Genomic DNA, 20552 nt, shown 5'->3' with positions numbered 1-20552 from the left:
ATACATGTCATGAGTTCATTTACTTTAAGGGCTGGGATTGATCATTAATGTTCCTCCAAAGACACCTCTCTCTCTCCCTAAATCTCTCTGTTCAGAAGACACTGAAAATGGAAGGAGTGATTACCATTTTTAAATAATAGCCCACTTTTGCTTCAATGTTTTAATGACTACAGCTCAAGAACAAAAGTTTGAAATATCTAAATCTATAAGTCATACCCTCTATCAGTTCCAGAAGGCATTCAAGCTAAAGTGTAACACCGATTAGAATTCTTATTAACTGCTTTACAATAATAATAGTTTATATTTCCAGAGATAATCTAAAGATTAATACCTACAAAACCTTTTCTCACTCTAAAATATACTACAAAGACAGTATGTTGTCACAGTAAGGAGAAGTACTGCCTAGAATACTGAAAGAGTAAGTTACAGGAAAAAAAAAATCAATGGAATTAATTTTCCAACTACAAAGTATTACAAATTAATGAAGAGGACATGAACTAACTAATGGGCGCTGGATCCCTGTTTCCCTCTCAACTACTCACCCTCAGAATGACCCCCACAGCCACCTCCGTCAGCACCCCCACACATACACCATCCTTTAACGACTTTTTAGCTCGCTCTCAGACATCTTTTGCCAAAATCAGCCTTCCACAAGTCTGACCTAATCGAGGCTCATACTGGCCTTGCACTGGGCAAAGAGTACACAGGATATGGTGCTAAGCACGACACGCATAAATCCGTCTCCCTGGACCTCTGGGCGGGGGCTCATTACTCAGAACAGAGCAGTTCAGTAGGAGAACCACTTCTTAACATTTCCTTTAGCTTTGTCTCGGTTCCTTTGATTACATGTATCTGTCTAAAATTGAAGAATCTGAGCAAAGCGATCTTTCTACTACTTTTCTATCTTTTCTCTTAAGTTTCAAGTATTTCAAAGAGCAAAAGAGAGAGAAAGCACAAAAATCAAATTTAGCTTATTGGAGAAGAACAAGGCTGTGTCCCAGAAAGTGTCTGTACACGTCCACACGCTCTGTCAGCCCATGTATCAGGGAAAAGAAAGGGTGGTGCTTTGTACACTGAGTTCATAGAGCACTGCTGTAAGACCTAGTATAAATGACCTGAGCCCGTGAAGCATCACTCTTCATGACCTCTTAGGGAAAAGAGGGGGGAGGTATTAAAAAAAATAACTGAGAAAACACATTAAGAAGAAAACAAAATCTTAAACCAACAAGTTCTAAGACTACAGGATGGCTTTATAGCTTGCATGCTTGGCCCATGGGACAAGTTCTAAGGTTGGAAACAGAACTCAGTGGCCTCCACCTCACAGCACACCCCAATCTGTCCCGACAACACGCAGTTCTCCAGACGTGCCTGACAGGTTACCTCTTCCATAAAGCCTCAACACCCCAACCCACCCTCAAGACACACACCCAAACCGAGAGGCCCCAGCGCGTGCTCCTGAGCAGGCCCAAGCCTCCCTCCCGGCAGGTCTTCTGCCTTTCCCTCACTGGAATGGGTGCTCGTCTTTTCTCCCCTATTTTAGACTGCAAGTTCCGTGAGCACCAGAACCAAGCTTCTCAATCATCCGCTTCTTCAATACCTAACACAGCACCTAAATCCAGGGAAGTCTGCAATATTTTCTGAATAATGGTCAAATTTAACTGATGCTAATTAACTTAAGATAATCCCAGTACTTCTTTCAAGGCACTAACATATACTACGCATTTCAAAAGATTCCTACCTACACCCCGTAAAACAGCTAAGACATTCTAACACTCAAAGGGCAGACATCTATCTGGAGACCACAGCTCACCAGAAGTCACTGTCCAAAGATTCTTGCAAGCTCAGGGACTTTGGTTTCTGCTTTTTTAGCTACACTCATACTTCAAAGAGGAGCTGTATTAACTTTTCACCAACATTAAAAAGATGCTCTTTTTAAATATGGAAGAAAAAAAAAAACCAGCAAACTTTTGGACTCTTTTTAAAAAGATGAACAAATACCTCTTCAGTTTCAGGATCAACCTGGGAATCAGTAATCTCATCTAATTCCTCTTCAGCAACACAGTCTTCCTGCTCTTTCATCCCTTGTTGCCCACAAGCCTGCAAGTACTCTTCATCCTAACAGCCATTAAACAGAAAATAAGTTTTTCTCGTATTGCTTTGGGGCTCGTAAGCACTTTTCCTCTTCATGACTCATGCTGAGCCACGTGAGCACACTTTACTATGACGATTACCAGACCGAGCAGAAAAGCACGAAGCACAGAACTAGAACGGGACCTCCCCGAGCGTTAACGAGAGCAAAGCGCAGCGTGCCCACCTGGTCAATACAGGCAGTGACACGGACTCTGCCTCAACCTCCAAGGACCCCAACACACAGCTCTTCTCAAAATCAACACCAAGGAGATGGAATCTTAAAAAACAAAGCGTGCATGCGCTTGCACAGAGCAGCTCAGCAGCAGTACTGGGGCTGGAATCATGCCCAACTTGAACTATTTTCATAGCAGCAGAAGCCACCATAAGTATGGGCAATTCAATTCAACACAGGAGCTGTATTAAAACTGCGTGTTAGTTTCTCCACCAGCCGCTCCTTTGAATTAGAAGGATGACCTCAGGCTCGCAGGGAATGTAAGGAGCATGGTAGCAGGCAGGCAGCTCTTAATAGCACAGGGAAGGAAACAGGCAAACTGGCTAGAAACAACTGCAAGCAAAGAAGGGCTCCGACAGGCACGTGCAACCGCTCCCCTCCAGGGGAGTTGAACTTCCCAGCGTCCCTGGCCACCAGCTGAAGTGAGCCATCGGCAGCTGCAAGGCAGCGGGGAGAGCAGACAAGCGGTGGGGCCTGCACAGCTCACCGCTTGGGGCCCAGTCTCGACACAAAGCACAGCAGCAGCACACAAGGCATGGACCTCCTGAGGCCCCTCAACTGTCTCTCAAGACCGCCCCTACATACTGCATTTACTTCCCCAAGGAAACTGCTGCCATTCCACCCAAAGTAGCAACCATCACTACCCAAGATTCACTGAGAGCAGGACTGTCAGAGTTCAAAGAAGGCCATAAGAGGCAAGCGAAATTTTCAGTAAACATACAAGGGAGAAGAGTCCACACCACGGAATTTTCACCAGGAAACAAAAATCTGCTGTTACACAAATTACCAACCTCAAGTTGTTTTTACAGAACACTGCTTTACAAAATCTCAATCTATGTTAACTTTAAAGGCACTAAGTAAATCCAGTTATGCTCAGAAGTACAAATCACCTAACAAAGTCCAAATATCCTGTTGAATAATAAAGAATTTACATCCCTTCCTAATACAAGAATACAATTTTTTATATCAAATCTCAATTCACTCTCAGGATTAGGACAGCAAAAGTCAAAAAAACTGCTTCTGAGTATGACAGGAAAGAACACTACAGTTTACTATCAACTTTTTAGGTAAGTGTCCCTTCTGGTTGTAACATTCTGCAATATTATAATTCTACTCCCAGTTACAGAATCCCTCCGTCTGGCCTGCGTGAGCTCAAACAGATAGAACACACTCAGGATCAGTAGAGAGTTCAACTCCAGCTCCAGTGTATGAGTCAACATGGCCTAACCAGGACACAAACCACAGTTAAATAAACCATTTAATAAACTAAAACACCTCTGGGACATACAGGGACACAATCGACTCATATGTTCATTAGTCTAATAATGAATAATTAATTAATCTGTGCACCAGTGACAGCCTAAGAAAACAGGAAGAGGCCCTCACTGCAGAGCTGGAGAAGTATTTCACAGCTTAAGTGCGTTTTCCTCTCCCCATGCAAAGAAGTGGCAGTGCCCGTGTCTACCACTGTGATAACTATAAAGAAGAAACCAGTAATCTTAAACAGGGAAGAAAAGAAAGAGCATGATGATAAACCTGGATATCCTGAGGGTGGCTGACACTGCTCCAGAAAGATACTGACCTTTACCTCACCTTTAAACTTTATAATTCTCTATAAAAATATTTAGACGCATTCAGAATTCTTAAGTAAACTTCAAGATTTTTTTAAATTCTGAAAAAATTAATTTTAATGTAGAAAAGTACTGTGACTGTATTGAATTTGCATATTTTTTTTTCAATACCTGAATCTTACACACAAGATGTCAGATGGTTTAAGCTGGATTTTATACAATGAGGAGCCTAATGTAACCCCAAGTTTGGAAAACGAGAGAGAGAAATTCCTCACTTGCTAGAAATCCTCTGTACAACAAACTCTGCAAGAACACCAGACAGAAGGGCCTCTTCTGTGACCATGTATAGGTGCTACCAAGCACTTCCCAGACGGTGACTGTTCTGCTAAATTCTAAGCTCTCAGTAGGCAGGGGCCATGCTTCACGTTTCAACAATTCTCGTGGCCGCACTGCTTCCACACTGGTAAAGATCTGTTGAAATGCTGAACTTACAAGGGATACGACTGACCAAGCACCTCATTTTAGAGATGAGTAGTAGAAATGACACAACACTAACCAGCAGATACTTGGGCACAACTTTAAAAGATTTTGGCCTAATTTTTAAGGAGCATTTTAAACTACGGTGTCTCACTTTAACACAGTATATGAACACACTGTAAACCAGAGATCACCAGTCCACACTACTGTAGGATTTATTACCAAAACAAACCATTACAAAGTTATCGAAAGAACAAGGAGTCACGATGCCTTTTATACGATTCTGTTTACCAAAACTACACACATCTTTTAGTGATTATGTCTACTAAAGAAAAACCATTCAAAAAGAATCAAACCTTAAAAATAACTATTGAGATATGGAAACACAACTGTGTCTGGAACTAAATATTCTAAGGCTCCATGTAAACAATCTCTTTCAAAACTACACACACACACACATTTTTTTCTCAAATGAAAAATCATTTACTCTGAATGAAAACATAAAAGCAGAATTCTTGCCCTAAATCTGCTGACCTCCACCCCTTCCCAGCAGCCCCCAACATGGTACCACAGGAGCCCAACATGCTGAAAACCCTAAGATTCCACTGCATCTATGGAGATCTCACCCTTCCAACAGAAATTTCACTAAGTGCTTGTTTCATAAACAAATCTCTTCCAATAATGAATCATTAAGACAGATGATCTTTCACTACTACCTTTTTCTACCTTTTTCTTTTTTGACTGTTCAACCTTAAAAAAAAAAAAAACCTACCCACCAAAACCTTTCTGAAATAAAAATCAGCACAATCTCTGCTTCCTGATTACAGATAACAAACTGTGTGTGACATTTCCTAAACTAACCTCCAATCTCTTTATTCATGTTTAGACAGTTCTCAGTTACAAAAAAGGATGAATGAGCAGGACATCAATCACTCTGGAATATTAGCACCTTAAAGATGTCTTTAGCAGGTCAATAATCTTTTCACCTTAGAAGGACTTTATCAGATCTTGTCTAAAGCCTGGATAAAAGCGCTGCATTAAGTACTTCTAACAATTGACAGTGTATCTCCACCACACAAAGCTGTTTTCTTCCTTAGGGTGCAATCCTCAAGGTCACAATTCTGTGCAGCCTTCCAGAATGACAAAGGAGCATTAGCTCCGGCCAAACAAGCTGTCAACACAAACTTTGTCATAGCTCAGATAAAGAAACTGGCAGACAGTGATAATAAGGTCTAATTTCCCTCCCTCCCAGGGGAGGGAAATAGATTTCAAATCAGTCTAGAAACCTATGCCCAGGCAGCCATGTTATCTTCAGCCATACAAAGGAGAAAGACTCACTGTGAATTCATCTAAAGGCTCATTGATCTCGATGTCTAGGACCTCGTCATTGTACAGCTGCTCCTCCTCGGGCTCCTCCACGTACTCAATGTGGTCTTCTGTGAGCTCAGCGTCATGGCCTTCATACTGCCCTTCTTCTGGGTACTCATGAGCATACAGTTCAGACCCATCCGATTTGTGATAAACGAGTTCGTCCTCTCCTTGCTCATACTCGGATTCCTGTTCTGCAGACTGGTCGTTAGTGTCAGACATCTCAAATGATGTGACCATGTCTGACGTGGCAGTCAGACTGATCGTGACATCCTGAGTACTACAGAGGACAAAAATACAAAGAAAAGTATGCAACTGGAGTGGAGCTCAAAACTAAATCATCACATTAAGTTAACTGTTATCAGAGACCAGTGACTGATAATGCACACAGACTACAAGAGAGACTACAAGTGAAACACACGTGCTACACACTCAGCCAGCACCAGACTCCTGCCACCCTGAGCGCCCGAACGATCGTCACTCCAGTGACCTGAGCAGGAGAATCAGACCAACTGTGAGAGACAGGTCTGCCTGGGAGAAGTCCAGGATTGAAACAGACCACTCTTCATTCTATCTTTCAGAATAAGGGTGGTGTCCATTTTCTAAGACATCCAAGTAAAACCAGGAGTATTACTCTATAAATAGGAAATCATAGATTGAACTTTTTTTTAATTGGGAGAATAACTGCTTTACAATGTTGTGTTGGTTTCTGCCATACAACATGAATCAGCCATAAGTCTACATATATCCCCCCCACACCAATGGAATTTTAAGAGCTTTTCTGTATCTGTGATGCACACTATAAACTTGTATTTTAAAAAAATAAAACATTAAAAGTTAGCATGTAAATACATTTCAACATTTAAATCAAGTTCACACTAGCCTCAAATTTTTTAAAAAATAGCTAATTTCTGAGTGAAATAAACAAAGGCAATTTTAAAACTGAAAAAAAAATCATATTCCACCTGTTAAATCACAACGGCCAAATGTCAAACAATTAAGATGCATAATAACAACATTTAAAAGGCAAGGTTTTAGGGCTAAATCTAAGTTTGCACCCATTAAGCATACAATCCTAACAAAAAAACTGAACATTCCACATACACGTGAAGATACTACATGGCTAAAAACTCCAAGGGCAACGCAATTCAAAAGATCAAAATCTAATAATGATATCAAAGAATGAAACTGGGAAACAAATAACTGGTAGAATAAATAATTTAAAACTTACTGTTACCCATAAAAATTACTTTATATTAAAAAACATCTATTACATGTCTACAGCTCAATAATAAATTGCATGTATTTGTTAATTACATTTGTACACAAGAAGTGTCTTTATTTTCACAATAAATGTTTCCTCATAAAATTGAAAATATTTCACTTAACAAGAGTATAGTAAATACCTCTTCCTCTTTTTATAACAGAACTTACTATTATAAGCTCTTAGTCAAGAGAAAGATATTCTCTACTGCCATGCACTGAATATTTGTATCCCCCGCAAAATTCATGTGTTGAGTCCTAACACCCAGCGTGATGGTGTCTGGAGGTGCAGACGTTGGGAGATGCTGAACAAGGGTGGAAGCTCATGAATGGGATCAGTGCCCTATAAAAGGGACCGCAGAGGGCTCCCACACACCCACCAGCCACGTGAGCACAGTGAGAGGGCCGGGGGCCTCAATGGCCCCCAACCAGGCCAGCACTGACCCTGGACTTCCCAGCCCTCAGAACTGTGAGAAATAAGTATCTGCTGCTCACAGGCCACCAGTTTATGATATCGTGTTATGGCAGCCCAAACTGACTACATCAATTATATTCAGATAGTCAACTACAGTCTAAAGTACAGTCCAAACGAATTTCCGAAATGACAATTTAGCTAATTGATATGCACAAGTAAAAAATGTCTAAAATGAAAACAAAAGCAGCAACATCAAACTGCAACCAACATTACTGAGTCAGAGGCCACTGCCCCATCCAAATAAAGGAATTCTCTAAAAGAGCAGTACAAACCTATCTGGAACTTCTATAACCGGCACTCAACAGAGTTCACAGGTTATTAAATGCAGGACCAGCAATGATTTTAGACAGTTGATCTATTTGTAGTAAAAGACATACGGCTTCCACATCAGTTATATTAATATAGTAACATACTTTATTAATATAATTATATTAGAATATAATCATATGGTAAAGATACAGTACAATATCATTTATATCCCACTATAACTATAAATCAGTTACTAGAAATTTAAACAAAGAACATTTTAATGAGATAATACTCAGTACCAGAAATTTTCTTCGTCTTCATTATCGCTCTGTAGGAGATCATCATTTAGCTCTTCATCTGACAAATCCGATTGATTCTAATTAAAGCAAGAAATCTAATTAATGTGTGTCACTTCCGTAAGAAAACTTGTTACAAAACTGCAAAATTACATTGACTGGATTATTTCTAACCTTGTTATTAAAACATTTGCCATTCACAAAGTTTTCTCAGTTTGATATAACCAGGGACAGTCAAGGTTCTACACATGGCATACTAGCTAACTCCCCCAGACTAATTTTCAGATGCTCAGACAAGTAAATACAGAAGGAGCAAGCATAAGAATCATATTATGACTCTAACAAAGGAGGAAAAAAACGACAAGTCCTTTGGTAGTATGATACAAACAATTTTTTCTTATCATACCAAAAAAATGGTATCCTTAAGATTTGATTAAATTTAACATAAACAAAAGAAAAAAATAGTGGAATTTTAGAAAAAAGCAGATTTTAGATAACTAGATTGCCCAACTGAAATGATAAGAGACTAAAATAAAACTCTGGTTTGTCCAGTAGATGGATACATGAAAATAAGTACAACTTGGATTCTTTCTCCTGTTCCTGACAGGTTTGTCTACTCATATTATGAATAAGCAGAGGCAGTCTACTGAGTGTGCCAACTGGCCAAATTTCTAAAGTTACAGGTTTTGTTAAGCTAACACATACCAGTATCTTAGATTTAAGATGGGGAACTTCACACTTTCCTACCTTATTAAAATTATTTCTATGGTATATATAAATTACTATTCCTCCACAACATGCACCCAAGGGGGGAAAAAGACTTGATTTTCTACCTAAGGATGAAAGAAAGAAACCAGAAATCTTTTCCTGCCATTTTATAGATTATAAACCTAGGCTTCTCAAACATATCTCTATTTACCCTTCATTAAGGTAGTTTTGATATAACCCAAAAAATATCCATCTTATTTGTAGTTTTTATTAGTTGCCCACAGAACCTGTCATCCATTAACAGGGATGAGCCAGGCCTGCTATGCATGTGTGCGTGCTAAGTCGCTTCAGTCGTGTCCAACTCTTTGCAACCCCACAGACTGTAGCCTGTCGGGTTCCTCTGTCCATGGGACTCTCCAGGTAAAAATACTGGAGTGGGTTGCCATGCCCTCCTCCAGGGGATCTTCCCGACCCAAGAATCAAACTTGAGTCTCTCATGTCTCCTGCATTAGCAGGTGGGTTCTTTACCACTAGCGCCACCTGGGAAGGCCAGGCCTGCTATGGGAGAACTCAAATTTAGCTGCCCAGAATCACTAAATAAAAGCACAAGATATCTTTAAAAAATAACAATTCAATAAAGCCAAATTTCATTCAGTAATAGGCTGTTCCCTTCAGGTTTTTAGGTAAACTTCTAAATATTGGTCAAAAACCCATTAAATCACACACCAAACAAAAAAGAGTGTGTGCTGCAGTAGGCCCTGGTGGTCATCACGTCTCACTGTCTGAGCTCTGAGGATTCAACTATGTCGGCTCTGAACTTGATGAGCAATGGACACAGGAGGCAGAAAATGACCAAAACACCAACGTCACTTGGAAAGCTGGAGTGGAGGGCCACACTCCGCCCTGAGGCCACAGCTGATTCCTAACTACTCTGTGCCGATGAGCTGCAGTGGCGTCTCCTCAGGCAGGAGGGGAACAGCTAGGCTGGACTCTGCTCAGGGTGGTCGGCAGGAAGGCAGGGCAAGGAGAGTGAGAAACCGGCCATGAACACTTGTGAAATCATTAGGGCCAGGTGGGCTCCCTGACAGAAACACAGGGCAAAGTACATCAGGCTTGCCCAAGAGTAGAAATCCAACCGCATGTAAAATTATTTTACTACATTTAAACATTTTAGCATCTAACTGGTATCCCTCACGAAAGCATTTTAAATACTTACAAAGGAAAACACGTGTTTACCTCAGGGAAGTGAGCTCCCAAAAACAGGGAGTGCACTTCAAGGCAGTGCAAACTAAGCCAGAGGCAGACAACCGTCCCCGCTCCTTCTGTGCCCACCCCGTAGGAGCACGAGCCCCGGGCCTGCCCCGCCCCAATCACACCACGCACGGGCACCCTGAGGCCAGCCCAAGCTCACAAACGGGCAGGCTGAGGGGCACGCTCACAGGTTCTTCCCTTGCAGTCATTCTGACCACACAGGTTTACAGGTAACAGAACGAATTCTTCTTTAGAGTTACAGGGGATGACAAAGGAAAGGCTGGGGGAAGCCAAAGCCAGGACGCGTGCAGGCCTCGGGGGCAGCACTGGAAAGGAGAGCAGCTACAGCAACTCATGTGTCAGAGAAGATGCAGACGCAGCGGAGTAAGAGACAGGAAAGGGGCGGGACTGGCACTCCTGCCAGGACTGGACCTTCATCAACCGAATTATAAATGAGATGAAAAGGAAAACCTCATCAGATCTGAGAATCAGACAACTGATCTGACCCAATCACCTAAGAGAACAATGAGCCTGAGTGTAACTGCTGACAGTAAGGAGCCATCACAGTCTGAAGACTTTAAAAAAACTAAGCATACAAGGCTACCTTGATATTTAGTGAGAATAACAAGTGTCTTTAAATTGTTAGTAAGTTAAAAAAAATTAGTATTTCACGTTAATATCTGGCTTTTTATTTCTATTTTTAATGTATGTTTCATAATGTTCAAAATATATTGGTAGAGTTAAGTTATACATATAAACACGATACATAAATATACACATTGGCGATAACAGCTTCCAAGTTTTTACTGATCAAAGAAGTTCATATATGAGAATAATTTTATCCTTATCTCTGAATCCCAAAAAGTAAATTTCAGATTCAGCATTCAAAATATTAACCACCAAATGTTAAGTTCCTTTAAGGCAAGTGGTAGTTTTGTTACAACTTTCATACACTCAAATGCCTTGACATGCCAGAAACTAAAACGTTTGCTTCAAAGGATTCACTGCCTGAATTACAAGTTATCAGATAATTTACGGATATACAGTCAACTCTTTGCATATAAAAAGTAATCAATTCACAATATTTTAATCTATACCCAACTTTCCAGTAACACATCCCATGCATAAGACATACTCCTTATTTTAAATGCAATTAAATATCATTTAATGTCAGGAAGAACTGTATCGTTACCTTTTTGCCAGATAGCAAATCTTCTCCAAGTAAGTCATCATCAAGTTCACTGTGGGGGAAAAAAAGACATGACAATGCTTTATTCCCACTAAACACTGGAAAGTTTGCAGACCACTGGGGAAATCTACCCAGGACTTTAGGGTTTGGTACTTTCTCGTTAAGTTTGCTATCTTTTCCTTTATCTCTATTAATAATGAAAATATTTTCAAATACACAGGGAACATCTAATCCTTTAAGTGTAGGACTCTTTGCTGCAACTAGTGGCTCTCACCAGACTTCTACTCTTAGTTTTTCACCTCAATATGGGATCTTCATTTCTTTGGACTTGTTCATCAATGAGCAAAAAGAAACCATACGTAATATCTATGCTTTCTCTTACCTTTCAAAACCTATAATGAAACAGGAAAAGACACATGCCCCAATATCATTAACTAGGAAAATTAAAACCAAAACCACTGGGAGACCATTTAACACTCATCAATAGTAAAAACTTAAAAAGTGAAAAATCAATGCTTATGAGAACATTCAAGTATAGCATAATAACTAAAGGAATTATTTTTGTATAACAATGAAGTCATGTCAGTTGTCTGCAATTTCTAGTCAGCATGCTTATGTTCTGAAGTGATCAAAAGCAGATTTTCTCATAATTAAAATAGAAACCCTTAGCAGATGAGAAACCTGGAGACATTTCCCATTGCTTCCTTTTTTTTATTTTTAAACTGATGGAAGATAGCTACCACTAAATTATGTCCTTTTTTCCTTACTTTTGTATTTATTCTTATTAAGTTATGTCTTTTTAAAGCAAATGTCTAAGGACTAACATCTAGAAGAAGAAAACAATTAGACTACGATTCGAGGTACAAACGCCAATGGAGACTCAACTGCACCAATGTTATTACAATTGTTATTTTCCATAAGGCTTCTGGGTACACACTTCTATAGACTCCATAGGCTTCGAGCACTATTTTACTCAAAACCCACGTTTACTTCCAGTGCGCTACTCTGCAGAATGACAGAATATCCTGGAAGGTACATTTGAAGTTACAAGAGAAATTCAATGTACTATCTCTTAGAACTAGAAACAACAAATTATTTCATTCATGCACTGAGTATCTCTTTTATTACTTTAAGTTTACCTTACATAGATCCTATACCATCATTTTATAGATAAAGAAAATAGGGACAACAGATTAAATGATTTGCCCAAGGTCACACAGCAGAGACAAATCCAGGACAAGAACTTAGCTCATGGAAAAAATCTTTCATGGACCTGCATAAATACAACAGTTATCAGAGAACAATGTATAACTTCTTTCAACATTTTCAATCCTCAAATCATTTAATCATCTTTCAGATACAATTTCTGTATCTTCATTGTTTTACATTCATTCTCCAATGGTGAGGAAATAAACGCTTGCTAGTCACAATATTTACAATAACTGCTTTTGAGAATTTGATTCTAGATGACCCAAAAAATATAAGCACCTCTCTGAGGACAAGCACCCCTCTGGAGCATCACTCTAAATAACTGAAAACAGAAGGTAATATCATTTGCCCAGGGGATACTAACTAGGAAGAACTCTTAAAAACCATAGTATGAACAGGTGCTGGTAATCACATAAGCAAAAATCTAGAAAGTGTTGATGCCTGTTGCTGACACATAGATGGAAATAAGCAATCAGTGACTCTGATGAGTATTTTTCCTAAACAAGAGCATTTTTTAAAAGATAAATGAAAATTGTATCAGCTGTAAATGAACACAGTGCACAGAGATGAACAGTTGTTTCCTTGACTAACAAAGGTAGTAAGAAAGAGCGTTAAATAAGCAAGCAAGAGGAGAGACCAACCGCACAGAGCAACACACATCAGCTGCAGCTCGAGCGATCACTGACGCCCACTCCATACACTGCTGGCGAGTCACTCTAGGCGCTGCACACACACTCACTCTTGTGCTGACACGCTGAAACGGAGCAGGACCGTATGGCCCTCGCCCCCCACCATGCCCTCTGCCCGCCTCTTGCCTGTGCAAAACTTTAGTCAAGAGTAAGTTTAACCAGAGAAGCGAGAAATGCTGAAACAAAGGAAAACGGTCAAAGGAGACTAAATAACAACAATGCAGTCGCTGAGCAGAGTCAGGACCTTTAGTTCCTTCCGAAGTGAAGTGAGACCACTCAGTCACGTCTCTCTGTGACCACATGGACTGTAGCCTGCCAGGCTCCTCCATCCATGGGATTTTCCAGGCGAGAATACTGGAGTGGGTTGCCAATTCCTTCTCCAGGTGATCTTCCCAATCCAGGGATTGAATCCAGGGATTGAACCCAGGTCTCCTGCACTGCAGGCATAGTCTTTACAGTCTGAGCCACCGGGGAATCTTTCTCAAGGGTTATAGATAACATTCTGAGCCATATCTTGTAAGCTGTCTTATAGATACTAAAAGCCCAGGTGGAGAAGTTAACTATACAACGACCAGACTGTACCCAGGACTTGAGCTGCCATAATTCTGAGAACTGACTGCAAAGAAATGGGAATGAAAGATTGAGGGCAGGAGGAAAAGGGGACAACAGAGGATAAGATGGTTGGATGGCATCACCAACTCAATGGACATGGAGTTTGGGTGGACTCCGGGAGTTTGTGATGGACAGGGAGGCCTGGCGTGCTGCGGTTCATGGGGTCCCAAAAAGCCAGACACGACTGAGCGACTGAATTGAACTGACACCCCAGAACTGAAGATTAAGTGTACCTAAAACAACCAAGATGATGCTACTCAGACCACTGATGACCAACTGAAGATGACCGTTAGAGACGACTGTGCTGTTTCTGCACGCAACCCCCTCGTCACCACTCTGTCTATAAATGCTTTCCTTCGCTGCTTCTTGGGCGGGGGCAGGAGTCGGCCTTTGGACAGATGTCCGCCACCCTTCCCACCCCAGGTGCCGGCACCTGAAGTAAAGCAAACTTGCCTTTCCACAAGCCTGGTTTGTTTACTGACTTCTGAGTGGCGAGCGGCCCGACCCCTCACACATCTCCAAAACTAGAACACAACCCCGTCAAGCAGACACGTCATTCTCCACTTTTTACACGTGAAAACAAGGATTCAAGATGTTAAATAACTGGCCCAAGATCACCCTGCCACCAAGTCAGAAACCAGATGAGTTGAGACAGTCTAGCGCCAGAGTCCAACTCCTACCTACTACACACAGACCACACAAAAATTAAATGTACTTCTCCGCTGTTATCATAAAGCAGGATCCTTATAAAGAGGTACACAAAAGGGAAGAAATTTGTAAAATATGAAACACTACCAAAATGACACCAATGGTCACCAAAAACAATGAATTAAAGGGAGTGAGTGGCCCAAATCGCCTCTTTTCAAAGGGGGGAGCAGTAATGCTCGCAGACAGTAGAGGTACTTAGAAAGTGACAGGAGCACCGCAAGGATGAGGTGGCTTTCTGCGTCCCACTGCACAGCACCTGAGAGGCTTCGCCAGCGACCACTAGTTGAGGAAGACAATCAGATCCTTGGGAGCAGGTACATGTTTCCTAACCGACAGAATTACACAGGAAACTTTTCAGGAAATAGGTATTTTGCAGGTAGTCATGGCTCAGATGGTAAAAATCTGCCTGCAGTGCAGGAAACCAGGGCTTGATCCCTGGGTCGGTACTCTTGCCTGGAGAATCCCACGCACGGAGAAGCCTGGTGGGCTACAGTCCATGGGGTGGCAAAGAGTCAGGCATGACTGAGTGACTGACACTTTCACTTTTCTTCACCTGGCTGCAGCCTTTCAAAATCAGGAATGCGAGTGCCAACACTGCGCCTGAGCAGCCTCCACGCGCCTCCCCACCCAGGCCGCCGCAGCAGCTCCCTCCCTGCCAGCTCCCAGCTCTGGCCCTTCTTCCATAGGACCGGCCCATGGAGGTCTCAACAGAATGTCCCAAGGCGGAGGAGACGGCCGCTCCCTCCCACTTGCACTGCTCCAGTACCACCCATTCTCTCCACAGCAGCTCCGGCTGGATCCTGGGACATCACTGCTCCCGTGTGAGACTGGCTGCTACATTCTGGACACCTCATCGACTCTCCCTGCTTATTTAACACTACCCCGTTTAAAAAAACCCTTCATCAAATGACCTTCAGTTAAAACCTTTTGAACATGCTCTTTCCTATGTGAATATACAGCCTGTTATACTTTCTGACTCTTTCTCCTCCCTAACTTTCAAAATTCACCCTCTATCACCCAGTACACGGAAGAGGTTATTTTACACTTTAGCAATATCAAATAAAGAAATATACATGATACTGCACCTCCACATGCAAACATGCACTGAAGACGAGTAAAGAAAAGAAGAGACTGTTCGTAAACAACACTGGGACAAGAGCTATTCCCACTGGAAAGGGCAAGGAAAATTAGAACCCTGTCTCACACTATAAACAAAACCCAGCTCCATCATAGCAGAAAGCCAACTAATGTCATGACAGCCAAAATAAATTCCCACTGAACAAATACTGGGGCAATTCAAGCATTAATAAGAAAACAATCATAATGGGTTATAAAATCGCACATGCAGTATTTAAATCTATGAATTCAAAATGGTTCAAAAACAAAACACCTCTGGAAGATGCTAAGGAACTGACCCATTATTTTGAAAACTTAAAGAATCAAGCACTTACTCTATACCTCAAAAGAACCAAGTATAATTACAGAATTATCACAACAGAAATGAGGAGGAATGACAGAATGAGAGCATCACCACCTGGACCATCTAACAGCTGGTAACAGGGCAACAAGAAGCTAACAGGACTGTTACTCCTGCTGGAGGAACAACACTGCAGAGCCCCTAACTTATGGGATTTGCATCTTTTGCACTCAAATCAAACTGTAAGAGAGAACACAGAAACATACCCACAATACACATGTGTATATACCTGTAATATATATGAAAGCGTAAAGTGTTAGTCACTCAGTCGTGTCTGACTCTCTGCGACCTTATGGCCTATAGCCCACCAGGCTCCTCTGTCCATGGGATTCTCCAGGCAAGAATACTGGAGTGGGTTGCCATTCCCTTCTCCAGGGGATCTTCCTGACCCAGGGATCGAACCCGGGTCTCCTGCATGGCAGGCAGATGCTTTACCGTCTGAGCCACCAAAAAACTATATATACATGAGACAGACAGCGAAGTGTGAACACTAATAAGACACTCATGTTAAGCAACTTAGGATAGAACTCTACTATGGCTATACTTGTAAATCGTTTATTTTTTATAGAGACACAATCTGGTATGTTTTCGGATGAAATTATGCCTGTGATCATAGATACACAACCGAGCTACATACTGATGCTGCTGAACCTGAAGGGCGGAACGCTACCTACACTGTACTAGTCTATTTCCATGTACACTTTAAAGTCTAAGTTTAAAAAAAATCAATCAATCTCAGGTAGATTATATATGTAACTATTAAACACACACACACACACACACTTCAAAGCTTTCCTAGGAACATAGAGAATACAGAGTAGGGAAGAATTTCTTACCAACATAAGGCAGAAAGCAGCTAGACTGACATCATGTGCCTCCTGCAGAGATGCCCTCAGGAAGGCCACAGGGTCACCAAAAGGCGCTCCTGACCAAAAGCACATCCTGAGTCTAGTCCCAAGGAGACACCAGCAAACCCACACTGAGGGCTGGTCCACAGGGAAATGGTGCACCCTCTTCAAAAAAGTCAGAAGTCATTAAACACAAAGGCTTTACAGAGCCTTTACAGAAGCCTTTAAAGACAGAATTCTTCCAGATGAAGAAACAAGGAGGAGAAAAAGAAACTCACTTTTGCTAAAAAGGACGTTATTTGGACAACTGACAAAACCTGGGTGACCACTGCAGATTTGGAAGCGGCATGACACCTGCAAACCGCTGTCAAATGGTGCAGGAAAGAACAAAGTGTTCTGTGTGTGTGTGTGTGTGTGTGTGCGTGTGTCTGTGTGTGTGTGTGCGTGCCTGTGTGTGTGCCTGTGTGTGCGCGTGTGTGTGTGTAAAATGAGTGAGAGGAAGATAACATAAACATGACGCAAAGCAACCCTAAGTCTGATCGAGGAAGCCTTGCAAGAATTTCCGTGTTACTTTCACATCTTCCTGTAAGTTTGAAAATGATTTCCAAATATATTTTTCCATCTTTACTAGTCAGAAATATATAAAACTAAATTACAAGATACCCGGCTTCCCTGGTGGCTCAGTGGTAAAGAATCCACTAACAGGGGAACAGGTTCAATCCCTGGTCCAGGAAGACCCCACACGCTGCAGAGCAGCCAAGCCCAAGCACCACAACTACTGAGCCTGTGCCCTGGGGCCCAGGAGCCGCAACCACGAGCCCAGGTGACAGTTACTGAGGCCCACACACCGAGAGCCCGTGCTCGGCAGCCAGAGAAGCCACCGCAACGAGAAACCGCACGCCGCAGCTGGAGGGCAGTCCTTGCAGCAATGCAGCATGTGGAGGAACTCTGTTGTTACTGTTGTTGCGGGCACAGAATTACTCCAAATAGCTCCGAGTGCCCACCAACTCAACATCGTCACTGGATAAACACACAGACAGCTCCACTGGCAGCCGGAGGCAGCACTGCCAGGGGAGGAGCTCCGCACAACGCCTTCCGCCTGGAACACCCACCCCTGCCCTTCTTTAGCCCAGTCAGGCAGACCTACTCAGGAAAGAGCATGGGCGGCTAACAGTGTTCTCAGGAAAGAGCTCTGCCCGGCCTAGCGGCAGAAGGAGATGAGCCAGCAAGGGCCCTGCATGTAACCAGGGGGGTCCGCACCTGTCCCAGTCCTCGTCCGCAGCTCTTCTCCTCCAGGACCGCTCCGCACCCGGCTTATCAAACTGGTCAAAGTCATCATCTGTGAGGGAGAGGCCATGAGTCAGTCTTACTCAATTTAAACAGATACATTATATATTGAAACAATGTTTCTTTGAGGGATTCCCAATAGGACATTCTAAAATATTAAACCATTACAAACGTTGTTCGTTTGTTGTTTAGTCACTAAGCCAGGTCCATGGACTACAGCCCACCAGTCCCCTGTCCATTTCCCAGGCAATAATATTGGAGTGAGTTGCCATTTCCTTCTCTAGGGGATCTTCCCAACCCAGAAATCAAACCCACATCTCCTGCACTGGCAGGCAGATTCTTTACCACTGAACCAACAGGGAAGCCCATAAATGCTTAATAAAAAAAAGCCCATTTTTATTAATTAAAATATTTTAAACTACACATCTACCTAAAGAAAATCAATTTATTGAACATTCTTAGGCATGAAAGCTCGCTGATAGAACAGTTAGAGGGGTGCAACTGACCCCTGCATTGCTCAAGGGTCAACTGTAATAATAAAGCTAAAAATCAATCCTAGAAAGAAAACTGAAAATGCACAAGTACATGGAAATTAAACAACACACTTCATCAACCAATAGGTCAAAGAAGAAATAAGAACCAGGGAAATAAGAATATACTTTGAGGAAAGTGAACACAAAAATACAACACACCTAAGTTTATGGGATGCAGCAAAAGCAGTACATGGAAGGAACTTTACTGCCTACGCTAACGAAGACAGATCTCAAATCAACAGCCTTACTTTAAGTCCTGAGGAACTAGACAAAGAGGAGGAAATTAAACCAAAGATTGCAAAAGAAAATAAAGATTAGAGCAGAGGCACATGAAACAGACTAGAAAAACAAAACATACACGTATAAATGATTTTTAAAAAATTAGCATATAGAACTCAACAATATATTAAAAGGATACCCTACATCACAATCACATGGATTTATCCCAGGAATGAAGGGTTCATTTAACATTCAAAAATCAGTACTTTTTAAAAATCAATGTAACAGATCATATTACAAAGTAGAAAATTACATTATCATCTCTACATAAGGAGGATAATCAATTTAAAAGTTAATCAAAACCGAATATCCACATTCCTAAAAACTCTGAACAAATTAAGTATAGAAGGGACTTTCCCCAAGCTGATCAAAGGGCATCTGTATAGAAAAACTACAGCAACCACCCCAAGTAAAGAGTCAATGCTTTCCTCTAGAATCAGGAACAAGATGGGGCTGTGACTCCTAACACTGCAACTCAGCACTGTAATCCAAGTTCTACCTAGTGCGACCAGACAAGGAAAAACAAAAGGAGCTCAGACTGAAAAGGAAGAAGTAAAAAACCACCATTCTTCACAGCAAACATCATCAGCTACGCAGAAAATCACATGGGATCTATGGGAAAAAAGTACAAAAACTAGTAAGTGAACTGAATTAGGCTGCAAAATATGAGATCAGTTTTAAAAAGTCAACAATTTTTTTTTTTACATACAAGGAATGAGCAACTGGAAATTAAAAAACAAATCCTTGCAGTAACATAAAAATAGGAAATACATACTAGGGATAACCATAATGTAAAAAAACGAGAAAGACCTATAAATTAAGGACTATGAAACACTGCTGAGAGAAACTACATACCTAAAGTGCAAAATCACCATAATTCCCCAAAGGAGACGAGAATGATTGCAAATGTGGGCAACCTTCTGCTTGGACAAAAGTACAATAAGCAAAGAAAAAACCAAACAAACACCTGATAAAGCAGAAAACAAAACATACTTTCTTTCCACTTGGATTATGGAATGCAAAACCAGATAAAAAAGAACCCTAACTCAAAATCCTAAGAAACAAACCAAGACCTTGAACTCTGTGTGCCTGTTCTTATTCCTCTCACATTTTCTGCATCATTTTCCTTCTGTTCTCATTTGGAATGTAGACAAGTCCTTTTTAAGTTTCTGTCTGTCATACTGAGTAGAACCAAGAAAACAAAATGTGCCCACACTAGTCCACAGTTTCACAGGAAGAAAGCACAGCACTGGATCCCAAGGGGAAGAGTGGTCTGCATCTTGAAATCTAGAAACCCCAAGGCCAAAGGTTACACTAGACATACATGCTACCGAGGGAATCAGTGTTCCCCATCAGCAAGACTAGAAACAGTTACTAGAATTTTTACACTTTTCAATTACACAGCAATTAGGTCTCTGTAACGAACACAAGTCTTCTACTTAGCATTCTTATTACTTCCTCATCTTTTCCAGGAACCTGGAATTTAAGATTAGAAACTTTATACAATACTTGTCTGGAACAGGGTTCCACCAACTGTCTAATCCAAGACTCAGCAAACTACAGCCCCCATACGTAGGCTCTGCTACCTGTTTTAGTCTAAATTTAGCTACTGCCCGATTTCTGTAAAAACGCTTTTATTGGAACACTATATGCTAATTCAGTTACACACTGTCTACAGCTCTCAAGCTACAAGCGAAGAGC

General features: G+C 41.4%; 1 protein-coding gene across 9 annotated transcripts in view; it reads right to left on the bottom strand.

The window, feature by feature from the left end:
• The window catches only part of RBM33 (RNA binding motif protein 33), a 110965-nt gene that overhangs the window by 80647 nt on the left and 9766 nt on the right, over positions 1-20552 (bottom strand). For 7 of the 9 annotated variants that reach the window (XM_061415297.1, XM_061415298.1, XM_061415299.1 and 4 more), the window contains 5 exons: positions 18013-18091; positions 11213-11261; positions 8065-8141; positions 5749-6058; positions 1999-2115 (listed from right to left, as the gene is read on the bottom strand). In XM_061415297.1, the coding sequence (XP_061271281.1) occupies positions 1999-2115; positions 5749-6058; positions 8065-8141; positions 11213-11261; positions 18013-18091 (632 nt within the window). The remainder of the gene's footprint in view (positions 1-1998; positions 2116-5748; positions 6059-8064; positions 8142-11212; positions 11262-18012; positions 18092-20552) is intronic. The other 2 variants (XM_061415304.1, XM_061415305.1) reach the window with 1 other exon arrangement.

Source organism: Bos javanicus, chromosome 4 (assembly GCF_032452875.1).
Source record: "Bos javanicus breed banteng chromosome 4, ARS-OSU_banteng_1.0, whole genome shotgun sequence".
Taxonomy (NCBI): Eukaryota; Metazoa; Chordata; class Mammalia; order Artiodactyla; family Bovidae; genus Bos; species Bos javanicus.
The sequence above is the reverse complement of the archived record's forward strand: the minus strand, read 5'-3'. Positions and strand labels throughout refer to the sequence as shown.